This window comes from Haemorhous mexicanus, chromosome 1 (genome assembly GCF_027477595.1).
Source record: "Haemorhous mexicanus isolate bHaeMex1 chromosome 1, bHaeMex1.pri, whole genome shotgun sequence".
Lineage (NCBI taxonomy): Eukaryota > Metazoa > Chordata > Aves > Passeriformes > Fringillidae > Haemorhous > Haemorhous mexicanus.
In genome coordinates this window covers 102,655,340-102,678,195 of record NC_082341.1, presented here as the reverse complement: position 1 = coordinate 102,678,195, position 22,856 = coordinate 102,655,340, and the positions used below count along the sequence as shown (strand labels likewise).

Here is a 22,856-nt window from a genome sequence, read left to right as displayed (position 1 = left end):
ATTCTGACCTTTAACCTTCAAAATCAATTAATCTCTTTTGAAATACATGAACCAACATTTCTACTGTCTCAATTCTTCCCACTGTAATTTTAACAGTGTAACAAATAGGTGTGGATTTTTGCACATTTGAAAGAATGTGATAGCTTCATGTCCTGAACTGTGGCTTACTCTGGAAGGATGACAAGATTTCAGCTCCTATATTCACCTTAGTCTTTAAGCCAGAGGAGGACTTGGTGGCTATTAAGAAACATGCAACTCTCTGAAATTAATGAAAAATGCAGCTTTGCAATGAATACAATTTTACTTCTTTGTTTAGAAGGTTAGAAAGAAACTATGGACATCTGTAAACCAGCACCCATAAATGTTGAAAAGTTCTGCTCTAGCACAGTAGAATTCCTGCACAGCTTGTAAACAACAGGAGACACCAATCTTGATGTTCATAATAATGCATGGATCAGAATCTCATAGAGTCTTCTATTTGCACAGTCTCCTATAGTTGCTCATTGTTGCAGTAATAAGCAGGCAGGACTCAGTTACTTCATGCAGGAAAAGCTAATTCTTTATTCACAAAACTCATTTTTATACAGTTTCCACAGACCTCATGTCCAACTCCAACTGGCTAGTAGTTTTCTCACCACTCAATTCATTGATTAAAAGGTGTTTTTGTGTGTACATGCTGAGACTCTCTATTCTTAAATTGTTTATACATCTTCTTCACTGATCCTCATGGGATAGATTTATTGTATTTGCAGATGTGAACAGTTCTGTTACCAGAATAGTTTGTTGTGCTAACTGCTTACATTCTTATGATTTTTTACTTGGGGAGTTACAAGCTGACTGCTAGCTGAGCTAGAGTATCAGGGCCTAAACCATATTTTATAAGGCTTTTCTTTTATAATATCTTTACCTGTATGCAACAGCTCATGTACCAAAAAAAAAAAAAAAAAAAAAAAAGTCTTATATGGCTTTGTTTAAAAACAGCTTATGTTTATAGCAACCTTTTTACCTGGATATGATGAGGATGATGATGATGACGACGATGGTGATGATGATGATGGTGATGATAATAGCAACTAAAAAACTTCATCCCATTATATTGTACATTTGAAAAACTTCCATGGCAGAGCATTACACTGTCTGGAAAGGCCTGAAGCTGTGTGTGTATGGGTCTCTGTGAGTGTACATTGCTATATAAATACCCTATAAGGAATTGCAGCCTCCATGGAAACACAAATATTTGCTTACTTTAAAATAATGCCTGAGTTTAAACTTTTTGACTCACAGTGCTTTAGAGCACAGACTTTAAATCAGGTAAATTGATTGTTCTGCTGTCAGATACATGCCTTTTGCCTTCCCTGTTAAAACATAGAATATTCTGATGAAGCTGGCAGAAATCAATTTCCTGCACTGAAGACTTATTGAGAGTTTTAAAGCAAAATGCTTCATAGCTTCTCAGTCTACCTGTTGTACATCAATCCTGAATCATGAGGTAATATAATATTTGCTAGTACTCCTTCTTCCAGCTGCAGAGACCCTGTGGAATCTGCAGTGTTTGAGGCAGGTTCTGTTCTGTGTGTGCAGCTGACATTGCCCTCTGACATCCGTGCTGAGATGGGCAAAGGTCAGCAGGACTGGGCTTGACGTGAGGCACAGTGGAGGAACTGGGGGCAGAGGTAAAATAGGAATGGCAAACACAGGAATATCAGATAGTAGGGGAAGGGACAGAAGGAGATTAGGAGAAGAAAGGGTGATTAACAGGGCAGATGTCAATAGGGATGCAATTCCCAATCATGCATTTAAGACTATATTTTAAATAAAATCTGGGTCCAAAAAAAAGTTGTGAGTGTCAGTTCTTCAACATTTAGCTTATGAGGTGTTTCATTTTTGCAACCATAAACTCATATGGATTTTGTAGCAAGAGGCAAAAGGAGAGCCTACCCATGAGTCTTACCTTTCCATCATACAATTCCTCCACAATTTGGAATTTTTTCATTTTTTCCCTGTCCTCAGTGGAGAATAAATTCTGAAGTTCTCTACCACTTCTATCCACCCCAAATGGCTGTCTTTCTGCCAGTAACAATATGTTTTCCAAGAGTAAGGGAGGAGGAAAAAGCAGACTTAATGTTTCAGAATGATGGATCTTACCAAACTGATCAATATCTCTACTGAATAATTTTTTTTTTTTTCTTTATATAGGATTGAAAGAAATAGAGTAAGTGGTTTTTCTGTGTCAAGGGACTTCCAAACCTCCAGTCTGTGATCTTAAGAGGCAGCTATCCAGTATAACTCAGTTCTTTCTGAAAGTATAAGTTATCATCTCCATGGAAGAACAGTTTGAAAAGAATATATAAAATTTTATTTCTTAAAATGAAATTTGACATCTGGGAATAAGGTTCCAGGTTTCAGACTATATGAAAAATGAATTATTCAGATGCTTACAGGGGCAGTATTCTTATTTGATGTAGTTTAACCTTCTTTCACTGAAAACTTGCCTTCCTGAATAACCATCAAATATTCAGCCAATATTCAGACACTAATTACTCTGGTTTTTTTATCCTTTTTCTTTTGTGTGTGTGTTTAATGCATAAAAGCTTTTGATGAGGGTTAGATCCTATTTAGATACACGCAGAGGAATTTTTAAAAAGTTTAATTAAAAGTTATATAATTTATTAACTCACCAACAGCATTAAGCAACAAACCTTTAGAATAAAAATTGTAGTAATCATTTCAATAATGCGTTCTTCTAAAAATAAAAATGTATTAAGCGGATTCAGAGAGTGAAAAAATGTCAGGGTTCCAATTACATACAGCTAGATGCATGGGACTTGGACAGGCAAACCTGAAAGATGTAAAATATGATTGGTGCTCATGCTACAGTATTGTATCCTTCAGGGATACAATACTGTAGCATGAACACCAATGTGTTCAACACAGTACTGTTACACAGCCACACACTGCTGGCTACAATGTATTCATTTGTAGCCATAATTTACTGTTCAACACAGTAAATTATGGCTACAAATGAATACATTGTAGCATCAGCAACATTGCTCAACCTTTATGCTTGTATCAAATTCAAAGTAGAAATTTTATTTGAAAGTTGTGTCTCAAAAAGGACTTTTTCCCCTTAGCAAGAGTGTGAAAAACTGCTTTGGATGCTGTTGCCTCTGCAGTGGAGATATTAAGTACCTTGAAAGGAGATAAAGTTTGTTGGGTTTTTGGTGTTTTTTTTTTTTTTTAATTGGCTTTTTAATGGGTATACCCATTTTTCATAGTGGAGTTGGCAGTTCAAAGAGCTCTGAACCAGTGGGTCTTGGGAAAAGAGTCATTTCATGAGGATTGATTCATTCCAAACTTCTAGCACCCTAGCAAACCTTTCTCTAATCTAGACCTTAAATTATTCACATTTTTGCTGTACCAAAGTGACACCCAGGAATCACGAGAATACTATTTCAGTGAATGTGAGCTATTCCATTGTCTTGTGAAAAACGAATGTGGGAAAAGAATATCAAGTGACATGTACAAGTTTTGTAAAGACAAGATTTTGCACACTTCTTCTACCAGTTTAAATGTTCCAGGCAAAGGGCAAAGTGTAGCCCTCCTGATACTATCAGCTTCTGCAAAGAAATAAAACATTAGTATTGTTTCTCTATAGCTTTAGAAACAGTGTTCCAGATAATTCAAACCCATAACTGCATATATTTTCTATGTCCTTCATTCTCAAATTGAATGCGTTTTCTAAACTGACATCAGGGATGAATTTATCTTATGACATACTTATTAAGACCTTGAATGACTTGTTTTCATTCATAAAGTCATTTTTTGTCAGATACAGATGGGAAAACCTGTTTTCCCAGGTCTTTAATTCAATTAAGAAGTCAACTAAGGAAATTAAATTGCAATTTTTTATTATTTTAAAACTATTTTATATTTTTAATATTTTATATTTCTTTATTCTATATTTTTAATTTAATTTAATCAGCTAAGTTGCTGATCTTTTGGATGCTTTCACCTATAGGTTTTTCAAACCGAGAAATACATTTGTGAAAAATGTTTTTGTTTGATATTTCTAAAATTTAAAAATGCAGGCTGGTTTTGAGTGGACATTTAATAAGATACCACTGTGTTGTTTTCGTGCCTATGTCTCTAAAAAATTCTCCTTATCACTAAGTTTTATTTTTCTGATGATCAATAGAATTTATACAGAAGCAAATGTAAGGAGATGGTAAAAGGTGAATATTTATGAACATTTAAGGGAACATAACAGGAGGTGATTTACCATGTTGTTTGAGTTGTTTACTACAGTGCAATTGTGTTTGTCCTCTCTCTTAAATTGGGAATCCAAACAAGAGCCTTTGATCAATGACCTGCTGAAACTACAGCCTGCTTCTCTGCATTTAGCCCCTCTCTTAGGAAGTTTTGACTTAATGCGTAAAAAGTTGCTAAACTCTTTTTGGTAGTGATTTAATGTCAATACAGAAGTAAATTTCAGTGCTAGAAAGAAATATTCAGTAATCCAATAATTCAGGTACTTTTGTTTTTTCATTGTGATTGACAATGTTGTAATGTCCACAGCATCAACCACGTTGCTTCTTATAGGTCTGCAAAAGTTCAGTGTGTGAAGATATTTTTATGCTATGCTGATTATCTGCAATATCAGCAGCATATATATTATTATCTATTTATCTGAAAGGTTCTTTTCCTTACATTAAACTCCTTTGGATTTTGTGTCTGAACTAAATATCCACCCATGTGAGAAACAGCATTTTGATGTGATTCTATAAATGTTCCAAAAGGGAAAACGGGACATATCATCTCATGGGCAAGATGAACCCATTCTATTCAATTTATTATTTAGAGATTATTGGGTCACTAGTGGACTAAGAGTCTGACTAAATCACTAACAGTTTTTAAGGCAACAAAAAATTAGATTTCAATATGTGAAATATTCAATCTTTTTTTCTAAATCTTCTTTATGATTGTCATAACATATATTCTTTCAATAGCATTGAAATCATATGTACAGTAGAGATAACTACTGTATGAGTCTGAAACCTAACCTGAAGTACTGGATGATTTTCTTAAATATAGACTGTCACCATGAATGTTCTTCAAATGAGTTGTTGATCTTTCCCAAAATCTTTCTGTCACTAAGCAGAAATACCATTTGTGGAATGATTATTAAGATTATTAACTTGTAATTAAACAGCAAAATGCTGTACTTGAGATGAGATAGTAATTATCATGGTCTTGAAATGTGCAAGATGGTGATTTTACAGAAGTTTTTTAAAGAACCATACAAGTCACAAAACATTTATACAAGAAACACACTTTTTACACACCATTTAAAGTTTCAACTTTTCTGAATGCATGACTTTATTCTGAAGAGTAAAAATGTGTATCATGACCGAGATTAGCCAATGGTCTTCAGCAGAATTTGAAAACGTTTTCTGTAGTCAACTGTGCATTTTCTGGTTCTGAAAGATTGCTCAAAAGATAATTTGTCATGACAGTTTCTGTGTCATCAGCTCTTTTCTTTATTCCTGAGAGCTTTAATTAAATCTTTTAGCTGTGTTTATCACTTCTTAGAAGATATTTCAGTTATGTTTTATTCTGGGGACCAGAAGAATCACTTTCTTCTAGTTTTCACATAGCAATGTGAAGAATTTTTTATTATATAGCTTCTTCCAACAACATTTCCAAAAAAGTTAAAACTTACATTGCATACACTTCTTTTTGGGGTAGCATGTTTGTGGTCCACCAGTTCCACACTTGAAAGCCTCCTGCTGTGCTTTGCATTTACTGTCACTTGCAAAAAAACCTACTGTATGTTACCCACTTTTCTTCAAACAAGTTCCTGAGATGCTTTTAAGGAATGGATTTTGTCTGCTTGCCCACACTGGAGGTGTGTTTAAAGACACAGAAGCAAACAAAAGACATGGATGATTTTCAAAGCATCAATACAGATCTGCAGTGACCACCACTAAAATTTTATGATAAGTGTCACACAACACAACCTACAATTTTTGAGAAAATTCCCCAGGGAGCAGCATCATTCCATCACAGCACTAGATGCACTGAAGTTACTTTTTAGTAAAACTTCTTTATTTGTAATCACTACACTAAACATGAGCAAATCATGCAATCAATATTTAGAATTTAGGACGTAAAGATTTTCAATATTTAAGCAAAACTATTTACTTGACACGTAGAGATCAGTTTTTATTATATGGTATTTCATTTCAGAAACCAATTCATAAGTATACATATTGCACTGCAGTTTTAAGTAGACAAAGCTTTAAGTCTTCAGAAGCACTAAAACTTTTCTGGTTTGATATCTAAAGGAAAAGTTAATGCTTCTACCCAGAACTGGTCTACCAAAAAGCTTGCAATTTGCAGCAAAATGTATGACTTCAGAAAAATTTAAAAATTAACTTGTATATTCAAAACAAATAGATGCAATTAAAAAAAGAGAATGTGGAAATGAGTATAAAAGAGGAACATTAATTAGAAAGTGATGTATGACCAAGTGGTGGGATTTATAAGCAATTACGCACTTTGCAGAAGGTCCTGGAAACCTATCATTGGGATGATTAATTTTTTTCATAAGTGTTTCAAAGATTTACTTCCATATTCTAGAGTCATGTCTCTAAGGAGGCCAGCTAAAGCTGGTTTCATGAGATATGAAATATCTTTGGATGGGATGATGGGAAAGTGTGGAGTGAGAGAAGCAATATTGCAAAATGGGTGTCAAATAGGCTAAGTTGTGTGAAACTGGAGCATACAGCAAAAATTACAAGACTTGTGATGCTTCCAGTTTTATATATTTTAATAAGGCAGAGTTTTGTTGGAGTCCAATGCTACACTAATCAATTTTAATTCTCAAGTGACAATTATGAAGATGTTATTTCAACATTTTTAAGGTCATTCTTGATCTCAAAAAAAGAAAGAAAATACGCTACAATTATCTGAATTACTTAAATCCATCAATATTAACATGAAATTTAGCATTGATTGCAATGAAGTATAAGGTTGATAATAGTCCAGAGTCTTCCAAAGGAGAAACTGTAATTTCACCTTATACTTGAAATCATAAGGCAAAGTTCTTCTGGGTTTTACTGGAAAGAGAAAAATCCCAATCTGAAATCAAAAAGAGGCTGAACTTTATGTTTTCTTATGCTGCATTTTGCTGCAATGGTAGCTGTTTAAAGTAAAAGAGAAACCCACCCTTATAAATCGGAATGCTTCTTCCTGGTCAGGGAGGATATTTGTCTTAAATTCAGCTGGATGAAGAAAAAACCCAGAAGCAAAAAGTCCTCCAAGTTCTAGCAGACTTCATTTCACATTTACAATTCTTCAGATGCCACCTCATACCCAGATGGTTTCAGATGTTGTTCTGAATGCTCAACAATGCCTAATGAGTGCCACAGAATAACATCACACAAAATTCCATCAAAACTGGTGTCCTCTTTCTGGGATGGAAAAAAGTAGGTCTATGAAAGACTTTAAGAACAAAGCAGGCATCCCCGAGATACCATGCCAGATTCCAGGAAAATCGAAATCAAGGGCTCCACAGTCAAAGGTGATAACTTTTATGCCTTTTCCTGTACTAAACTGTTCTATTGCTTTCTGCTCCCCTGTAAAGCTTTTATAATAGCTTACTACAAGAGGTCTTTGGACTCATGTTCTGTTAAAATTTATTCAGTATTGATAGAGATTGTGACCTGTTCCTATTCACTTCATCATATGCATCCTGAAGTTTGTTTAGTCACCTCTGCTGGTCAAGCCAGACTGTATATGTGTAAACATGTCTGTGTGGTTCTGCAGACCTTTTCTTGGCATGATTTCTTGGCAGGTACAGTAAATATTGTATTCAGTATTCATCGTATTTATTGGAACAACATAATAGCATAAATATTGTTCGCTCCACTTATTTTCTAGCAGTTCACATCTTTTTTTTTGGTACTTTATTGTTCCAGACCATTGCTACAGTATCTTATCACTTTCCAAATTCTGCATGTTGATCAACCTGTTTCTTTAAAGAAGAGAGCAACACGTTCTCACTGAAAAAGCAAAGAGAGAACTAAAAAAAGCTATTAGTTTTGTAAGTGGAATATTTCAGAAGTTTTCAACTTCAACTCCTGCTTATCAAGATTATTTATAATCTACTTGTCTATAACTAATCTGAAGATCAGAAGTTAGTAATTTCCATATGACTTTTTTCTTCTTTTTTGAATGCTGACAGTCTGATGATTCTTTCACTTCACTGAACTCAAACTATCATCTTTAGAAATCCTGAATGATGATGTGCAAAATTGTTTCTTGAGCCTATAACTCCAAATACTGCACTTTTATCTTTTTAGGCAGAGAAATAGTAATGTATTTTTCTGTATCCATTATGGGGTCTCTTACCAAAAAAAAAAAAAAAAAAAAAAAAAGGACATTATTTTGCTACCAAAATTAACAGTAGCAAGCAAGGATGGTCTGTCACATGGGTCTGTCAGCATTTGTGGTTCTCATAGGCTTGTGCTTCTTTACCATATTACCTGTAAAATTACCTGGCACTTAGTTTTTCATTTGTGTAATCATGCTTCAGCTGTGTTCCAAAATTTAGAAAATTAATAGAGAAAAGCATAGCCAGTGTTCTAATGTTATTACAGTTTTAGATTTTTTCTCCCAGACATAAGATTTTTAAAGTAAAATAGCATCTCACACTCGGAGAATGCAAATGTATTCCTCTTAGAGGCACTTTAAGTGCTTCCTTCTGCAGATGACACTGCCACTAAAGAGCTTCTTTCCCCTCCCAGTACAGTTGCACTTGTCATCAAAAATTTCCAAGTGATAGTTGAAGACTGCAAAGTTAAATTTGAGCTAAGATTATTCATATTCTTTGTATGTCATTTTTAAATTTCTAGGTTATAAGGAGGGGAGGCTTTAAGAAATCTTAAAAATTCTTACTAACAGCAACGAGTTGTTCCACAGAAATTATTTGTGTGTGCTCACGACTTGTATTACTTTTGTGAATATGGTTCTATAAATTTTAGAGATACATCAACGTTGAGCTCTCAGTGGTGTTTCTTTCACAATTTTCAGGGGAAAAATATACTTCTCCCATCAGGTTTAAGAATAACTAAATTCTGTGTTCACACCTCTTCTTATTCAGAGGTAAATTAACTCATACACACACATGTTTTTGTAACAAACATGTCTCTATTTCCATGTATGATTGGATTATGCTCAATTTTATGTCTAATATAACATGAAATGGATGAGCTACTTTACCAAAATGTCAAGGCCAATCACTATTGCAATCTCACAGTGAATAATTCTAATACTCTTTGTGCATCAGTTTATGCAGTTAATGTAACTATAGGGGTAAAAACCCCAGTGTAACTATAGTGGTACAAATTGAGCACATACATGAACAGAATTCAGAACCACATGATGAAACAACCAGCTTGCTTGGTTTAACTTTTTGTGGTCTTTAAATTTAGCATAGCTCATGTATGTGTCTCTGAATTCTGCATTCTGTGGATCTTCTGTATCTTCTATAAAGTGCTGTAAAAATTCCTAAAATCTAAGAAAATCTACCAAGAAGACAATATTCTCAACCTGTTTCTGATATTTCTGAACCCAGTAAAATGATGCTCACTCTAAGTCCCCTGCTGTGATTCATAATTTTCAGGAAATAAAGAGAATACATTAAATCAGGTACGCCTGTTTAAAAACATAACAGGAAGCTGAATTCTGTTTCTAGTCAGAGAAGAGGTTCACAGCATTTCAGTCCAATATTCTATTGATTTTAATGCCATAAATACAACTATAACTTTTTATTTATTTATTTTTTATATATATATATATATATATATATATATATATATATATATATATATATATATTTGAAAAGTAGCAATTTACAGGCATCTAAAGAATTGTTTGAAAATTTTAATCTGGAAGTAGCAAAAAATTTAGAGATCTGAAAAAACAAGGAACTGCAAAGCAACAGACAGAAAATTGTAACAGTAAAAAAATTAATCTATCAAAAAAAAGGAAAAAATTACAAGATTTCTGTGTTCCTATTGAAAGAAAGAATGTTCAAAATATAAGACCCTTTCTATCATTAGAAGTTATATGAAAATTGTAGAGGATGTGAAATTAGACTCAATTACACACAATTGGAGCTACCAATATTCCATCTTAATGTATATCCGTTTAGGGGGTTTATTTTAACTTTAAATCATAACTGTGCAATGAACCAACAGCAGTGCGTGCTCCAGCTGCTGAATGGGTTAAGTGAGGACATTGGATGCTTTGCAAGGAAAGAGTCTTGGATTGTTCCACTCATAGACAGGGAGCTGAGAGGGTGTGAATGAGATTTACAGAATTATGAAGGCAGGAGATGAGCTGAGCATGGCACTGTTGTTGGCCAAATATGAGAAATAGGGGTCACTGGAGCCTGGGTGAGGGCAAGGATAACAAGGCAGCAGTTTGCACAGCCTTTTGCACAGAAAGGTACAGAAAGGGGAAGATGGGAAACTGGGGCCACAGCTCTCTTCACAGAGAACAGCAGGCACAAGTTTCCCAAGGATTTCTCCTAGGGAAAGGCAGTGAGAAGCTCAGAGAAGAAGAGAAAGCAATTCTTAGTTCTACTTGCCGCACCTGCTGTTTTGCACATGTGGAATGCGTTATGGAGATTGTTTACCCAAAGTGACTTGTTACTTGGACACCAGTAAAGGTTGTTTTGATTCCTTGACAAATTGGATACACGTGTGTTGTGACTGTCTGGAGACAGTCATGGGGTTTTCTTTACTATTCTTTAGTATAATATTCCTTTAGTATGTAATTTGGTATAGTATTAGAGTAATATAATATGGCTTAATAAAGAAATTGTTCAACCTTCTGAATCATGGAGTCAGAGCACGTTATTCCCTGGCTGGGGGATCACCTGTTTCTCCAATAGGAAACCACAGGACAGTCAGTCTCACCTCAACCCCTAAAAAGGTAACAGCTAAACCTGGAAACCATTTCCAAGTGTACTGAAGACAATAAGTGCATTGTCTGGATCCACAATTGGTTATCTGAGTTACTGGGCAACAGGACAGTAAGGGAATCCTGAAAGTACGAAGCAGGAACATATCCTCAGACGTTCCTGATGCAATGGTTCTGCATGCTGAGAACTACCAGAAAAATAGGTGGTAGAAATGCAGTCATTTCATTATTAATTTTGTCCCAGCAATGTCATAATCCAGAGACACTAAAACTGGACGTTTCAAAGGAGTGTGTGGGTAATAGGTCAATTTATCCTGAAATGCATTGTGAATTATATGTATTAATAATGTAATTGAGATTTGGAAATTTTCAGGCAACTTTACTTACCAAAAAAATAAAAAAGCAACCAAACTTAGAAAAGCAGTATTGTTAGTTTTTACCAGATCTATGAATAGTATTTGGCAAATACCAATTTGTTTTTCTAACACATTGGTAAATAGATAAAACAATGTTGTGAAAAATTGACAAGAGAAAAAAAAATAAGCATGAGGTATATCTTATCTACTTTGTTTTACCTAATCTTTAAGTGCTTTAGTCTTTCACTGTTTTCGTCTTTGTCAGCTTTACTGCCATTTTGGCATCAGAGGCTTTCCCCCTGCTGTTTGCATACATAAGATAATTTTACTGGTCCTGAGAGCCCTTGTATGTTTTTTATCAGACATGGTAGGTCCTAAGATAACAAAACCTTCATGTCACCAGATTACCATCACCATTTGTTGCTTTTCACTTCAGCTCCCACATGATTTCAGCAGTCAAAACCTTACTAGCCACAGAACTGGAGATTAGTGCTTTGTGATACTTGAAAGCTGAGGTTCCAACTTCCAGTTGTATGATTTTCTTGTTGCATGCTATCTTTAACAGCTGGTGAGATAGTAGCTGCTATCATGTCAGAATTTGAAGCTGTGAGGAATGGAAGGAAGCAGAATGACTAATTGTAATGCACACATTCCCTTTCTATCTCTAGCTTTGCAAGTTTCAAAAGAAATGCTTTCACTGTTGCAAAGCTCATAATCACAGCACAGCAGTTGTGCACTGTATTTGTTCCTACTCCAGCCGGTTCAAGAGATACCAGAATTTAATTCTGTCAGAGATGAGCAGTGTTTTGGGCAATGATCCAAGGCAGAACATGGTCTATAGCATAACTCTCTAGTGCTTCCCAGAACTCTCATATAATTTTCATTCAATGACTATATCTAGGAGGCGTAATATTGAATAAAAGCACAATATACCCAGCAAATTTTTCAGGAGTTAAATTATTTATTTTCTTGAGTGTACATGGATTTTTCTTTTCCTTTTTTTGAGGAGAACTTGATTTTCAATCTAATTCTTAGAACGCTGTAGTGTTTTCATTGTGAAAAGTACAAAGAACCTCTCCAACATAATTCTGAAAATACCTAATTTAGTTTCATGACAGATTTGGATGGGAAATAGCAAGTGAATAAGGGACATTGGGAGGAAAGTTAATGTCTGCTTCATAGTGGTGTATCTTTCATACCTGGAAAAAGTAAGAGGAAAGCAATGAAGATGCACACTGAGCAACTGTTAAAAGTTGAGAATTCTGAAAGGGAAAAAGAAAGGAAATTGAAGCTGGCAGCCATGTAATTGCTAGGAAGGAAAATTATCATGATTTTTATTGGCGTGGAGACTATGTAGGTGAAGATATTATTGTGGCAAGTGAATCTTAATATATTAAAGAATGAATGAGAAAAGGGCTTGTGCCAAGTGCACTTTCTTAGCCTTTCTTCAATTCTATACAAATCACACTTCTTAAACAGAAAGGAATGTATATATTATTTATACCTTCTTTGTAGGACTAGAAGAAGGCTATTCTTATGTTCAAAATCAGGAGGCATTTTAAAAAAGAAAGAAATATTAAAGCATGTTATACAAGTGAGACTTCTTGTGTCTACTTACAAGTCCTAAAACAGCCACCTGTACTATCTGCATCTGTCAATATTCCTGAAATCTCTTTTCAATTTTCACTTTCAAATGTACTTAAATTTTGAGTGCTTGCAATATGAATGTAAAGCTTTGGATAATGAGAAAGTGCTTTGAATAATGAGAAAAATGCTAAAATCAGTTTGTATTTAGCCTAAATGTATGCTTAGCAAGAGCAAAAATGCTGAGGCATGCTTTCTTTTTAAACATAAGGAAATTTTCTGATCTCTTATTGCAATATGCAAGGAATTAAATATTTATTGGCAAAATTAAATGAGTGATGAATGGAGATGTACATAAGAGGAAAAAAACATTTTCAGACAAGTTTTGAAAAATGTATTTTATTCTGAATACTTTCACTGTAAAAGCAGATGATGTTGGTATTCTGGTTCTTTCCAGGAGGTTCAAAGTATTCTAGAAACCAAAGATAGAAAAGCCATTACTCCCCTATTACTATCATTCCCCAAAAGGTGAAAATTTTACTTCTTGTGTTCATTTTCCTGGGGAGAATGGATTGAATTTTTCTTCTATCATGTAGTTGAAAGGGAAAGTTGTCTTATTTGGACATCCCATAACCTGCCATGGTCAAATTCTAAAATGTTATAAATGAAGAAAAATGTTATTATGCAAAGCTATTATGAGAAAAGTATCTGAAGGTCTGAGAATAAACAACTTAAGAAAAGGAGAGCTTTTATTTTAAAGGTCATTTTAATTCTTATTGTTTGTCAGAATGATATGTCAGAAGAGTGAAATAATTATTTTATAAATGGGAATGATTCCTTTGGAAAACCACAGTTAACAAAGTTTATGAAAGAGTGTTCAAAGGAGTCTTTCCTAATAAGTATCCACTGAGTCGTATTTATCCTCTACCATTCTAAAAGTTCTTACAGTGAGTAACTTATTCAAAATTTCAGCACAGTTACTGTGATACAGAATCAAATGGTCTTGCTTAGTAGAAAAAGTTTGATGAAAATAATAATTTTGTCATCTTCTATTTCAGGGAAAATATTACATGTAATTGTGTAGTGAATTTCATCGGTATCTATTGTAATACACTGTACCCAGAAATCTACTTGGGAAATTTATTCTGACATAAATTTTGAAGTTTAAAGGGGTTATAATTATATAGGAAAACCCAAACTTTTTCTTTTAAAGAAAATAAAAGGGTAATTTTTCATGAGTTCAATAAGTAAAAATAATTTAATGAGAAATATAGAAAAAGATGGCTTGTGCTCTTGTGGTTCTCAAAGGAAACACAACTTTGACATTTAAAGAAAAAGTCATGCTGTTTGAGGGCACATGTAGCATTTTCAGAGATTGGAATGGCATAGTGGGTGAGTTTACAGTGAGTTGGAGTAATTTCTGCAGTGTAAAATATGAAACCTAATTCAATATCCATATGTTCACTCATGATCTTTCACAGTCCCCTAATGCTAAATGGCAAATACATTTTAATTAAAGCAGAAGCTGACATAAATCCATGTTCTATAATTTGGGCATTAGCTTGTAATTTCACTCAGAATATTAATTTTATTCATAAATAAATGTCTAAAATTATGGTTTAGTTTATACCAGTAGATGCTAGCTCAAGCTTATGGTGATTTCCTTTCTGAACTCTGATTTGGTTTCATACCAGAGAACCCTTCCTTCTATATCCACCAATGAAAATAGCTTATCATAGCACCATTGTTTGGACAGTAAATGGCAAATTGAAGTGGTTCTGAACTGAAATTTATTATTGATTATTGCTAAGTGAATTCTCATCTTTTATATTTAAAAATTACATATCCAGGATATTAATTATTTGGTCTAAATTATTTGATCAAAATGTTTCTGATGCAAGTATTTGAGATTTTAGTGGTAAGGGCTCATTTTCATTCTTATTTCATTTTCTATATCAAGCTCATGATACAGTATATGCCTTTTAGAAAAGCATATGACTATGACATAATTAAGAGTATTCCTTTGAGAAGAGAACTTCTTTTTAGTCTCCACAGGAGTCCTAAATTTAAATAGGAACCTTGATAGGATTGAGCTAGTGTGACAAAATTCAGCTCATCTAAGAGGTCCACAGAATCTATAAATACCAAAAAGAGAGATAACGTGTTTTACAAATAACTATCAATGTGTTTTTGGAAATCCATAAATTCCTTAAACTTTAGTTTTTCAAGAACTAATGTCCTTAAAGGGGAGAAGTATTTCATACATCTTCATTTCCCTTTCTTCTCCACACGTACAGATGGATATTTATCAGAATATAGTCTCCCTATATTTCTTGCTGTATTTTCTTTCACACTGCTACACTAATCCCTTATGATTTTGCCTCTAATCTGTGCTCCTGAGAAATGCACACATCTGTCCTTGGGAAGTCATCCTTGATTAAAACAAACAACAACCTTGTAATGTCTCTCTGTAGAATACTTACAACAAATTGTGTGACGATTAAATAAGATGACAATAATAATTTAAGTATCATGTGTAGCTACCTTAAAAAAGTTCTATCTAGCTCTTCCATCTAATTAAGGTTTGGAAAGAATCCTACCTTCCATTGGTACTTACTGTGCACTTTCACTAAAAAAGAGATTATTTGAAACAGCAGTGAATTTTTTTTAAATATTCTGTGGAGAAATGCATGCACAAATTATATTAATTGAGCTCTAAAACAGTGAAGCTAAACAACAAAAGCAAGGAAATGCACAGCGAAGCAGGAAATGTACCATATGTTATTGTATACCTGGGTACAATGGGGACACAATCTTAATGGCTTTCTTAATATTTCTGTTCTACCAGATATTGGTGGACATATGGTATGCTGCCTTTTTATATGCTTGTGTCTTTTCACAATTTTGTTAGCTGACTTTGATAGCATTTTATATTTGTCTGCTGTTAGGAAAAGGGCTTTAAAATGTTTTGCTTATTTATCTGGAGTTTGAAACCCATGCACCTTGTTTTGCTTATTAATTTATACCTCATTTTTAATATTTTCTTCATAGCAGTTGCATATTACTTTTATTTTTAAACTTTCTATAGTCTCAGTCCCTGTCTGGAAGAAATTTGAAACACAGTTGAGTATTTCATGTGCAGATGGGTTTCGTCTGACTGTCAGTGCTGGCCAAACAGATGGCTAAAGCAACAGCAACAGCTGCAGAGCTCACCAGGCTTTGCACAACCAGGATGGTACCACCATAGAATCATAGAATTATAGAATCCTTTAGGTTGGAAAAGAACTTCATGATCATTAAGTTCACCAGTTAACCCAGCATCACTAAATCATGTCCCTAAGCATCATGTGCACACATCTTTTGAACACTTCCAGGTATGATGACACAACTACTTCCCTGGGAAGCTGGTTTCAGAGCTTGACAACTTTTTAATAAAAAAATTTTTCCTAATATCCAATCTAAACCTCTGCTGGCACAACTTGAGGTCATTTTCTCTTGTCTTTTTTCTTGTTACTTGAGCAATCATGCAACTGGCTTCTTCCCTGTCCGCTCCAAGGAACCTCAGCTAGCTCCAGCTGGCGGCAAAGTTTCCCATTTCACTCGGCTCCTAGTGCCCTTCCAGCTGAGAAACAAAATACAACTTCGTCTGACATCATTTCCTGGACACCAGGTGTTTTCAGCCACCACGTGGCTGATACAGAATACCAAAGGGAAAGATTTCCCTAGTATTTTTATGGCCCAATCTTCATAAACGTTCATTGCTTCCATCACAGGGAATACACACATTGATGTCACGGAAGTCCAGAAGTAGTCGGAGGAAATATGTAGCAGAGAAGAGCAACTGGGCCAAATCCTTTTGACATACATGTGACTTACTCCAGTTATTTCCTGGCAAAAATTCCCTTCATTAAAGCAGTGATCTCAGGGTTTCTTACTGGAGGTGATTGAAGACTGTTTAAACCAATGTGGAAATAAAAGGACATTGTTATATATTAGCTGGTCAATAGCCATTCTTAAGTCTTATAAGAAATTACAGATATGGGCTAGTCTTTTAACTAAGATTTAGTCTTTTCTGGCAAGTGAGTACTTTTGTCTGAACATTTAAAGCTTACCATTCTAATATTCACAGAGCAGTTCTGCTAGCAGCTCATTATATGTGTAGCTGCATTAGTTTAAATATGAAATAGAAGGTATAAGGAAAGTCTACTAACTTTTTATAATGTCAATAAACTTACATGATATATAGAAATGCCAGACTAATTGTTTCTAAAATGTTTAAATAAGAAATATTTTTTTACAAAATAACTTGATTTGTCCTGAATACCTACCACATATATTCCAAGGAAATCAAGTAATTTAAGACCATAGCTATCAATAGCTAATAATTTTTCATATATTTTAGGGGTTTTTTCTTTAAATTTAATTTAAAACTTTTTAGGGTGCCAGTTTTAGGAATCTTATTTTTAATTTAAAATAATATATCTTTGATTAGCATATGAAGAGGAAAGGATAGAGCTGAGTAATTTTGCACAGGTATTTTAATAAGCAGTTGTTCATATAACTTATCTGGAGTTTTTTATAAGGCAAAGTCATTATTGGAAATCATTAAATGAAAGTAATTAAAAAGGAAACAGCCTTTCAAAAAAGATTCCAGTAAAATTCAGTAACAGCAGCCAAGTGGCTGGACAGCCTAGTCTTGTGTATCCAGAAGGGTGAAGAACTTGCCAGCTTATTGATTTTTACTGATGTAGGGCTTGGCAATCAGTCTGTATCTGGAATAATTAGTGGGGATGTTAAGCAGTGGACAGGAGCATCATGGGGTCCCTGACACTGTAAAGAATTACACTGCTATGCCAGCTCAAAGGCTTTTATACTTTGGCAGCTTAAATGCTTTTGACATGTGACGCTGTTTTTTCTAGGAACGTTGTTGTTTTATAAATAGTAGGCAGATTAGATTAGATGTGTGTGCACAGTGGCATGACTGACCTGTCCACACTGCCAGGGAATGGATTTACAAATGGATTACAATTGCAAAGAATTAACTGGGTACTATTACAGGGGTAAAAAGTCTCCACATTTTGGTAAAAAGTCTCATGTTTCTTGACATTTTATTCAGACTTTGTTCACAAGACTATTGGGTCCCAGGATCGAGAGTAATCCAATGCATTTGTGAATTCCCTTTTCTGAAAACCTGATCAAAACACATGAAGGGACAAGTAACACAGTAATTGCACCATGGCTTTTGGTAGGATTTGAATGAAAAGGCAAAATGACATGGAGGGAATTGTAGATGTATGCCCCTAAGCTTAAAGCACAATTAATTAATCATGGATGAGATAAAAACTAGAAACAGTTTAGATCTCATCCATGATTTCTTCACTCTCACATGAAGTCTTCTCGAGTCAGCTTGTAGTATCACTACTTTGGGTGTACTTAAGATCCTAAATTTTGATAAATGTCTGCTGTTCCTGCAAGGCTACTGTCTGTTCACTGTGCTCTAAATTCCCCAGAGTGTAATGGCCAGTTTCTGGCACCCAGTTTGAGTGGATGTTCTTGGTTTGCTGCATATTGTTATTAGGGATGCAACTTATCAACTCAAAAATTATAAAAACTGACATACTGTTACCATAGTTGTGTTGCAATTATAAATTTTATAGTGCTTATACTATTTCCTTATTGTTATTAATTTAGTATGAAGACGTTATGCCAAACTAGTGAGTAGAATTCTGTCAAATGAGGAGTTTGAGACATGTTTGATCTTTTACACTATTTCCCACTTTCCCTTCTTGCCAAAAAGACTTATGAGTTGAAAGTAAGTGCTTTAAATGTTTCTTGAATAGCAATAGGACTGAAGTACAGAACTGCCAATCAATAAATAATGGCTCCTAGTCATCAAAAGTGTAGCTTGCTACTCACTGTGAAAGACAATTCCATGTAATTGCCCTAAAACCTTATGCTTCTTCATGTCTTCTAAGGAATCAGCTGAAAAAGTATCCAATGTGTACAATACAGACAGATTTTCTCATCTAAATTCTAATGTCTCCTGTTGAAATCTTTTTCTTGGAAGAAATTTGAGCTGCAACTGTTTAAACTTGAACTGACTTTTCTGTTTCGTGTTGTGGTCACACCGTTTTAAAAATTCCATTTCAGAATAAAGAGGCGGAAGGAAGTGAAGACAGGATTTGGGACCAGGCAAAGTTCCTTGTCTGTTGTTGGAGACTGTGCCATGACAGTGAGTGAAGATATGGGAGATCACCACAAAGCCCTGCAGCAACAAGTCTAACAGCAAAGAGGAGAGGCCAACATTGCTCATAAAGACATACAAGAAAGTGTCATTGAAGAAGTGCATGCCAGAGATATACAGGAATACTGTATGCATTGTTTCTATGTATTCCTGATTTTTTTATAAGAACCAAGGAATACATGCTAGAGTCAGCGTGCATATTTCTAGAAGTTATTTTGGCCATTGTCATTCCTTTCCAGTTGTTCTAGCTGTTCTCTTCTAAAGCAAAAGGTGGACTTTAATTAAAATGTTTTATATTTTACCTTTGGGAAAAAGGACTTTAAAATGTGCATGGTCTATTAGAGAGATTCATATTCTGCCCTGGGAAGGAGTTGAGTCTGAAATGGAAGTCAGTGGCTTGTTTCTTGCTTTGCTTGTGTGTTTTACTTTCATAAAATGGTGGGAAAAATACCTGTATCACAGGACTCCCAGTTCTACACTTTTCTTTCATTAGGAAAAAAAAAAGAAAAAAAAAAAATTAAATACTCAAAAATTATCACATACACATTTAGATTAAAGAAATATCCTACACATTTAGATTAAAGAAATATCCTTTTCTTATGTGTTTCTTATACCCATAGCAAAATTAATGCATTTCAAATTTAACATATTGTCTGCATATCACATTTTTATTTAAATTTTACTTTATTTATTGTCCATGAAAAAGAATTGTAAATGTAACGTAGGAAGTAACATAAATTAGATAAACTGGAAAAGCAAATTTTGAGAATTTTAGAAAATTCACAATTTATAAAAACATCAGCAACTTTCAGCCATCAAGGGAGACATAAAATATAATTTTGTTTGCCATGTGCAATTGATAATGAGTACATGCAGATTCTATTTTCCAAGGATTGCTGTAATTGCTCAGCAATATGTTTGTTTCATTCTTTATATCCCTATAAACTGAAAACATATCTTAGGGCTCTAGTAGTATTTAAAGCTGTGTCCTATCTAAGAGGGGGTTGTTAGATCTCTTGATTTCTTTTGTAACCTGGGACCATACAAAAAGTGAAAAACATCAAATATTATTGAATACACAGGAATCACATTTTTCCCAGGAATTCTCTGAGCTGCAGATGCTTGGAAGCTGGGAACAAAATGTTCTTATTACCCTCTCAGAGCTTCAGGCTGCTGGCAGAAGTTTCTGTGTTTTGACTACATTTATACATTCTTAACCCTTTTTCATGTTTGTAATGCTGAACTAATTTCAGCCACTACCCCTCAGTACATACTAAGGGATATACAGTCAGAGAATTCTGTCTTTGTTTCCAGTAGCTGATTCACAACTTCATCAACAAGGCACAGAGATACTGTGAGAAAATTTATTTTTAAATGGAGTTTAAACATGTAATACTTACAAGAATTGACAATAAAAAAAGATTTATAATTTTTTTTCTAATTCAAACTTCCTCCCTTTATTAGCTCAGTGGTACAAGGTTTTATATTAGACAAAAGATCTCTGGTCTTGTTCCAAACATTGTGAAATGGCACACTGACTTTCTCTAAAACTCCATCTGCTTTTCTCGTGCCAGTGTCTTCACGATGCCACAGTGTGTGAAATGGATGCATTGAAAATGTTGATGTGAACAATAGAAATGGAAAGTGCATAATTATTGATTTTTAAGTGCTGTAGCAGCCAAATGTGCTTCTATGGTTACACTGAAGCACTTGAAAAAATGGCAAAGCAACAGCTTACTGACAAAAGCTTGTATCATTTAGATAAACTTTAGAGATAAGACCTCTCTCTATTTTTCCCTCCGACAAGCCATTAGAAATATAACTCTTTTAGAGATAAAGTATGGTTTCAGCACTGACCAGAAAACCTATAAGCTCCAGAGTATTTTTTTTTTTAAGCCCACGGTAGTAACTGTGCAAAAATCAAGTCAAATGATATTAGGAATTACTGGGGATATTGGGATTCTGTCTTTTCTGTCTCTATTTCTAAATCTGTAGGAAAAACAAATAATGCTTAATTGGTGATGGAGAACGTTTCTGTGCTAACAGCTTGGTAGTGTAACATGGATAGTGAGGAAAATCAAACCAGAAGCTAGTTTCTGCTGCTCTTTCTAACTCTACTGTAAACCCTTTCATATGTGTTCACTGTATTATACTACCCAGCAGGTGGGATACACCTGGCTGGTCAAAAAGTCATGGTGACAATAAAATATCACCACATGATGGTAGTTTTAAAATTTATATTTCAGAATGTCAGTGCAGTATCTTTTCTTTCTCATGAGAAATTTTTAGTTTCTTTTGGGGTAGTTAATATTGATATTTTTCCCACACATATCTTTCTGATCACTTATTGATCATATTTTATTTTCAGGCACCTTCTGAATAGCACTTTTTAAGTTTTCTTTCTTGCCTCTTATAGGTCACATAAGATGCCTTAATTTTTCATGATTTCTCCCTATTGCCTGAGACAGAGAAAACTCAGCCACTTCCATTATAGAAATAAAATGTTTATCTCATCTTTATATACACAGAGAACTTCAGAGGCCTCTCTGAAGAAGTAAACCCATTATTTAGTCACTTGAAAGTGAGTCAAAATAAGATGATGTATGATTACCCTGGCTAGAGCTGAGAATGTGTGAGAATGCTAATTTATGATCTTTTCATAATAATAGTAGAATGTTTCCTGATCTTAAATATAAATCTATGATATTTGCTATATACCAATGTTTCCTCCTCACATTTTCCATGTGGGAAGAGAAGATGTACACATTTGTGCAGGAATAATTTACTCAAGGTCACCAAGCATAATTATGGGAAAGCCAAGAAAACTAACCTTAAATCTGGTAGCAAATAATTGAGCTGTTCATCTTTTGAGATGAATGGTGCCTAAAAGAGTGGAAAAAATAGTCTTTCCTATTTTCCTTTGTAAGATAACAAATAGCATGAATCTTTTATGTGGATCAATTTAGCAAACTGATTATAAACACTGTGATAGAATGACATGGAAATAATTTTCACAATGCTCAATTAAACCTTGTTTAATACCACAAATGTGTGTACTATTTAATATTGCTACATGTGCAGAAAGATGGGAAAGAATGATTTCCATACTAGTTGATATGGAAACAGTGAGTAGCACTGTGTTTGGAATAAAATAAACAAAAATAGGTCAGCTGGAAGAGACCTACAATGACCATCTACTCCAACTGCCTGACCACTTCAGAGCTGACCAAAAGCTAAAGCATTTGTTAATGATATTGTCTAAATGCCTCTTAAACACTGACAACTTTGGGACACTGATCTCTAGGAAGTCTTTTCCAGTCTTTGACCACACTCTCTGCAAAGAAATGCTTCCTAACGCCCAGTCTAAACCTTCCTTGCCCAACTTTGAACCACTGCTATGCATGCTGTTACTGGACACTGGGGAGAAGGGTTCAGCAATTCCCTCTCCACTTTTCCTCCTCAGGAAGCTGCAGAGGGTGATGAGGCTGCCCCTCAACCTCTTTTTCTCCAGGCTACACAAGACTAAAATCCCTAGCTGCTCCTCCAAGGACATTGCCTCCAGCCCTTTCACCTGCTTTTTTGTCCTTCTCTGGATTCATTCAAGGACCTTTATACCCTTCTTAAATTGTGGGGTGCAGAATTGCACAAAGCTCTCAAGGTGAGGCCACAGCAACACTGAATAG

The 22,856-nt window shown here is 34.5% G+C and overlaps 1 protein-coding gene across 4 annotated transcripts in view; it reads left to right on the top strand.

The window, feature by feature from the left end:
* The window catches only part of CCDC102B (coiled-coil domain containing 102B), a 141,549-nt gene extending 119,328 nt beyond the window's left edge, over positions 1-22,221 (top strand). For all 4 annotated transcript variants that reach the window (XM_059857491.1, XM_059857464.1, XM_059857482.1 and 1 more), the window contains one exon: positions 19,080-22,221. In XM_059857491.1, the coding sequence (XP_059713474.1) occupies positions 19,080-19,169 (90 nt within the window). In that variant the 3' untranslated portion in view covers positions 19,170-22,221. The remainder of the gene's footprint in view (positions 1-19,079) is intronic.
* The last annotated feature ends 635 nt before the right edge of the window (positions 22,222-22,856 follow it).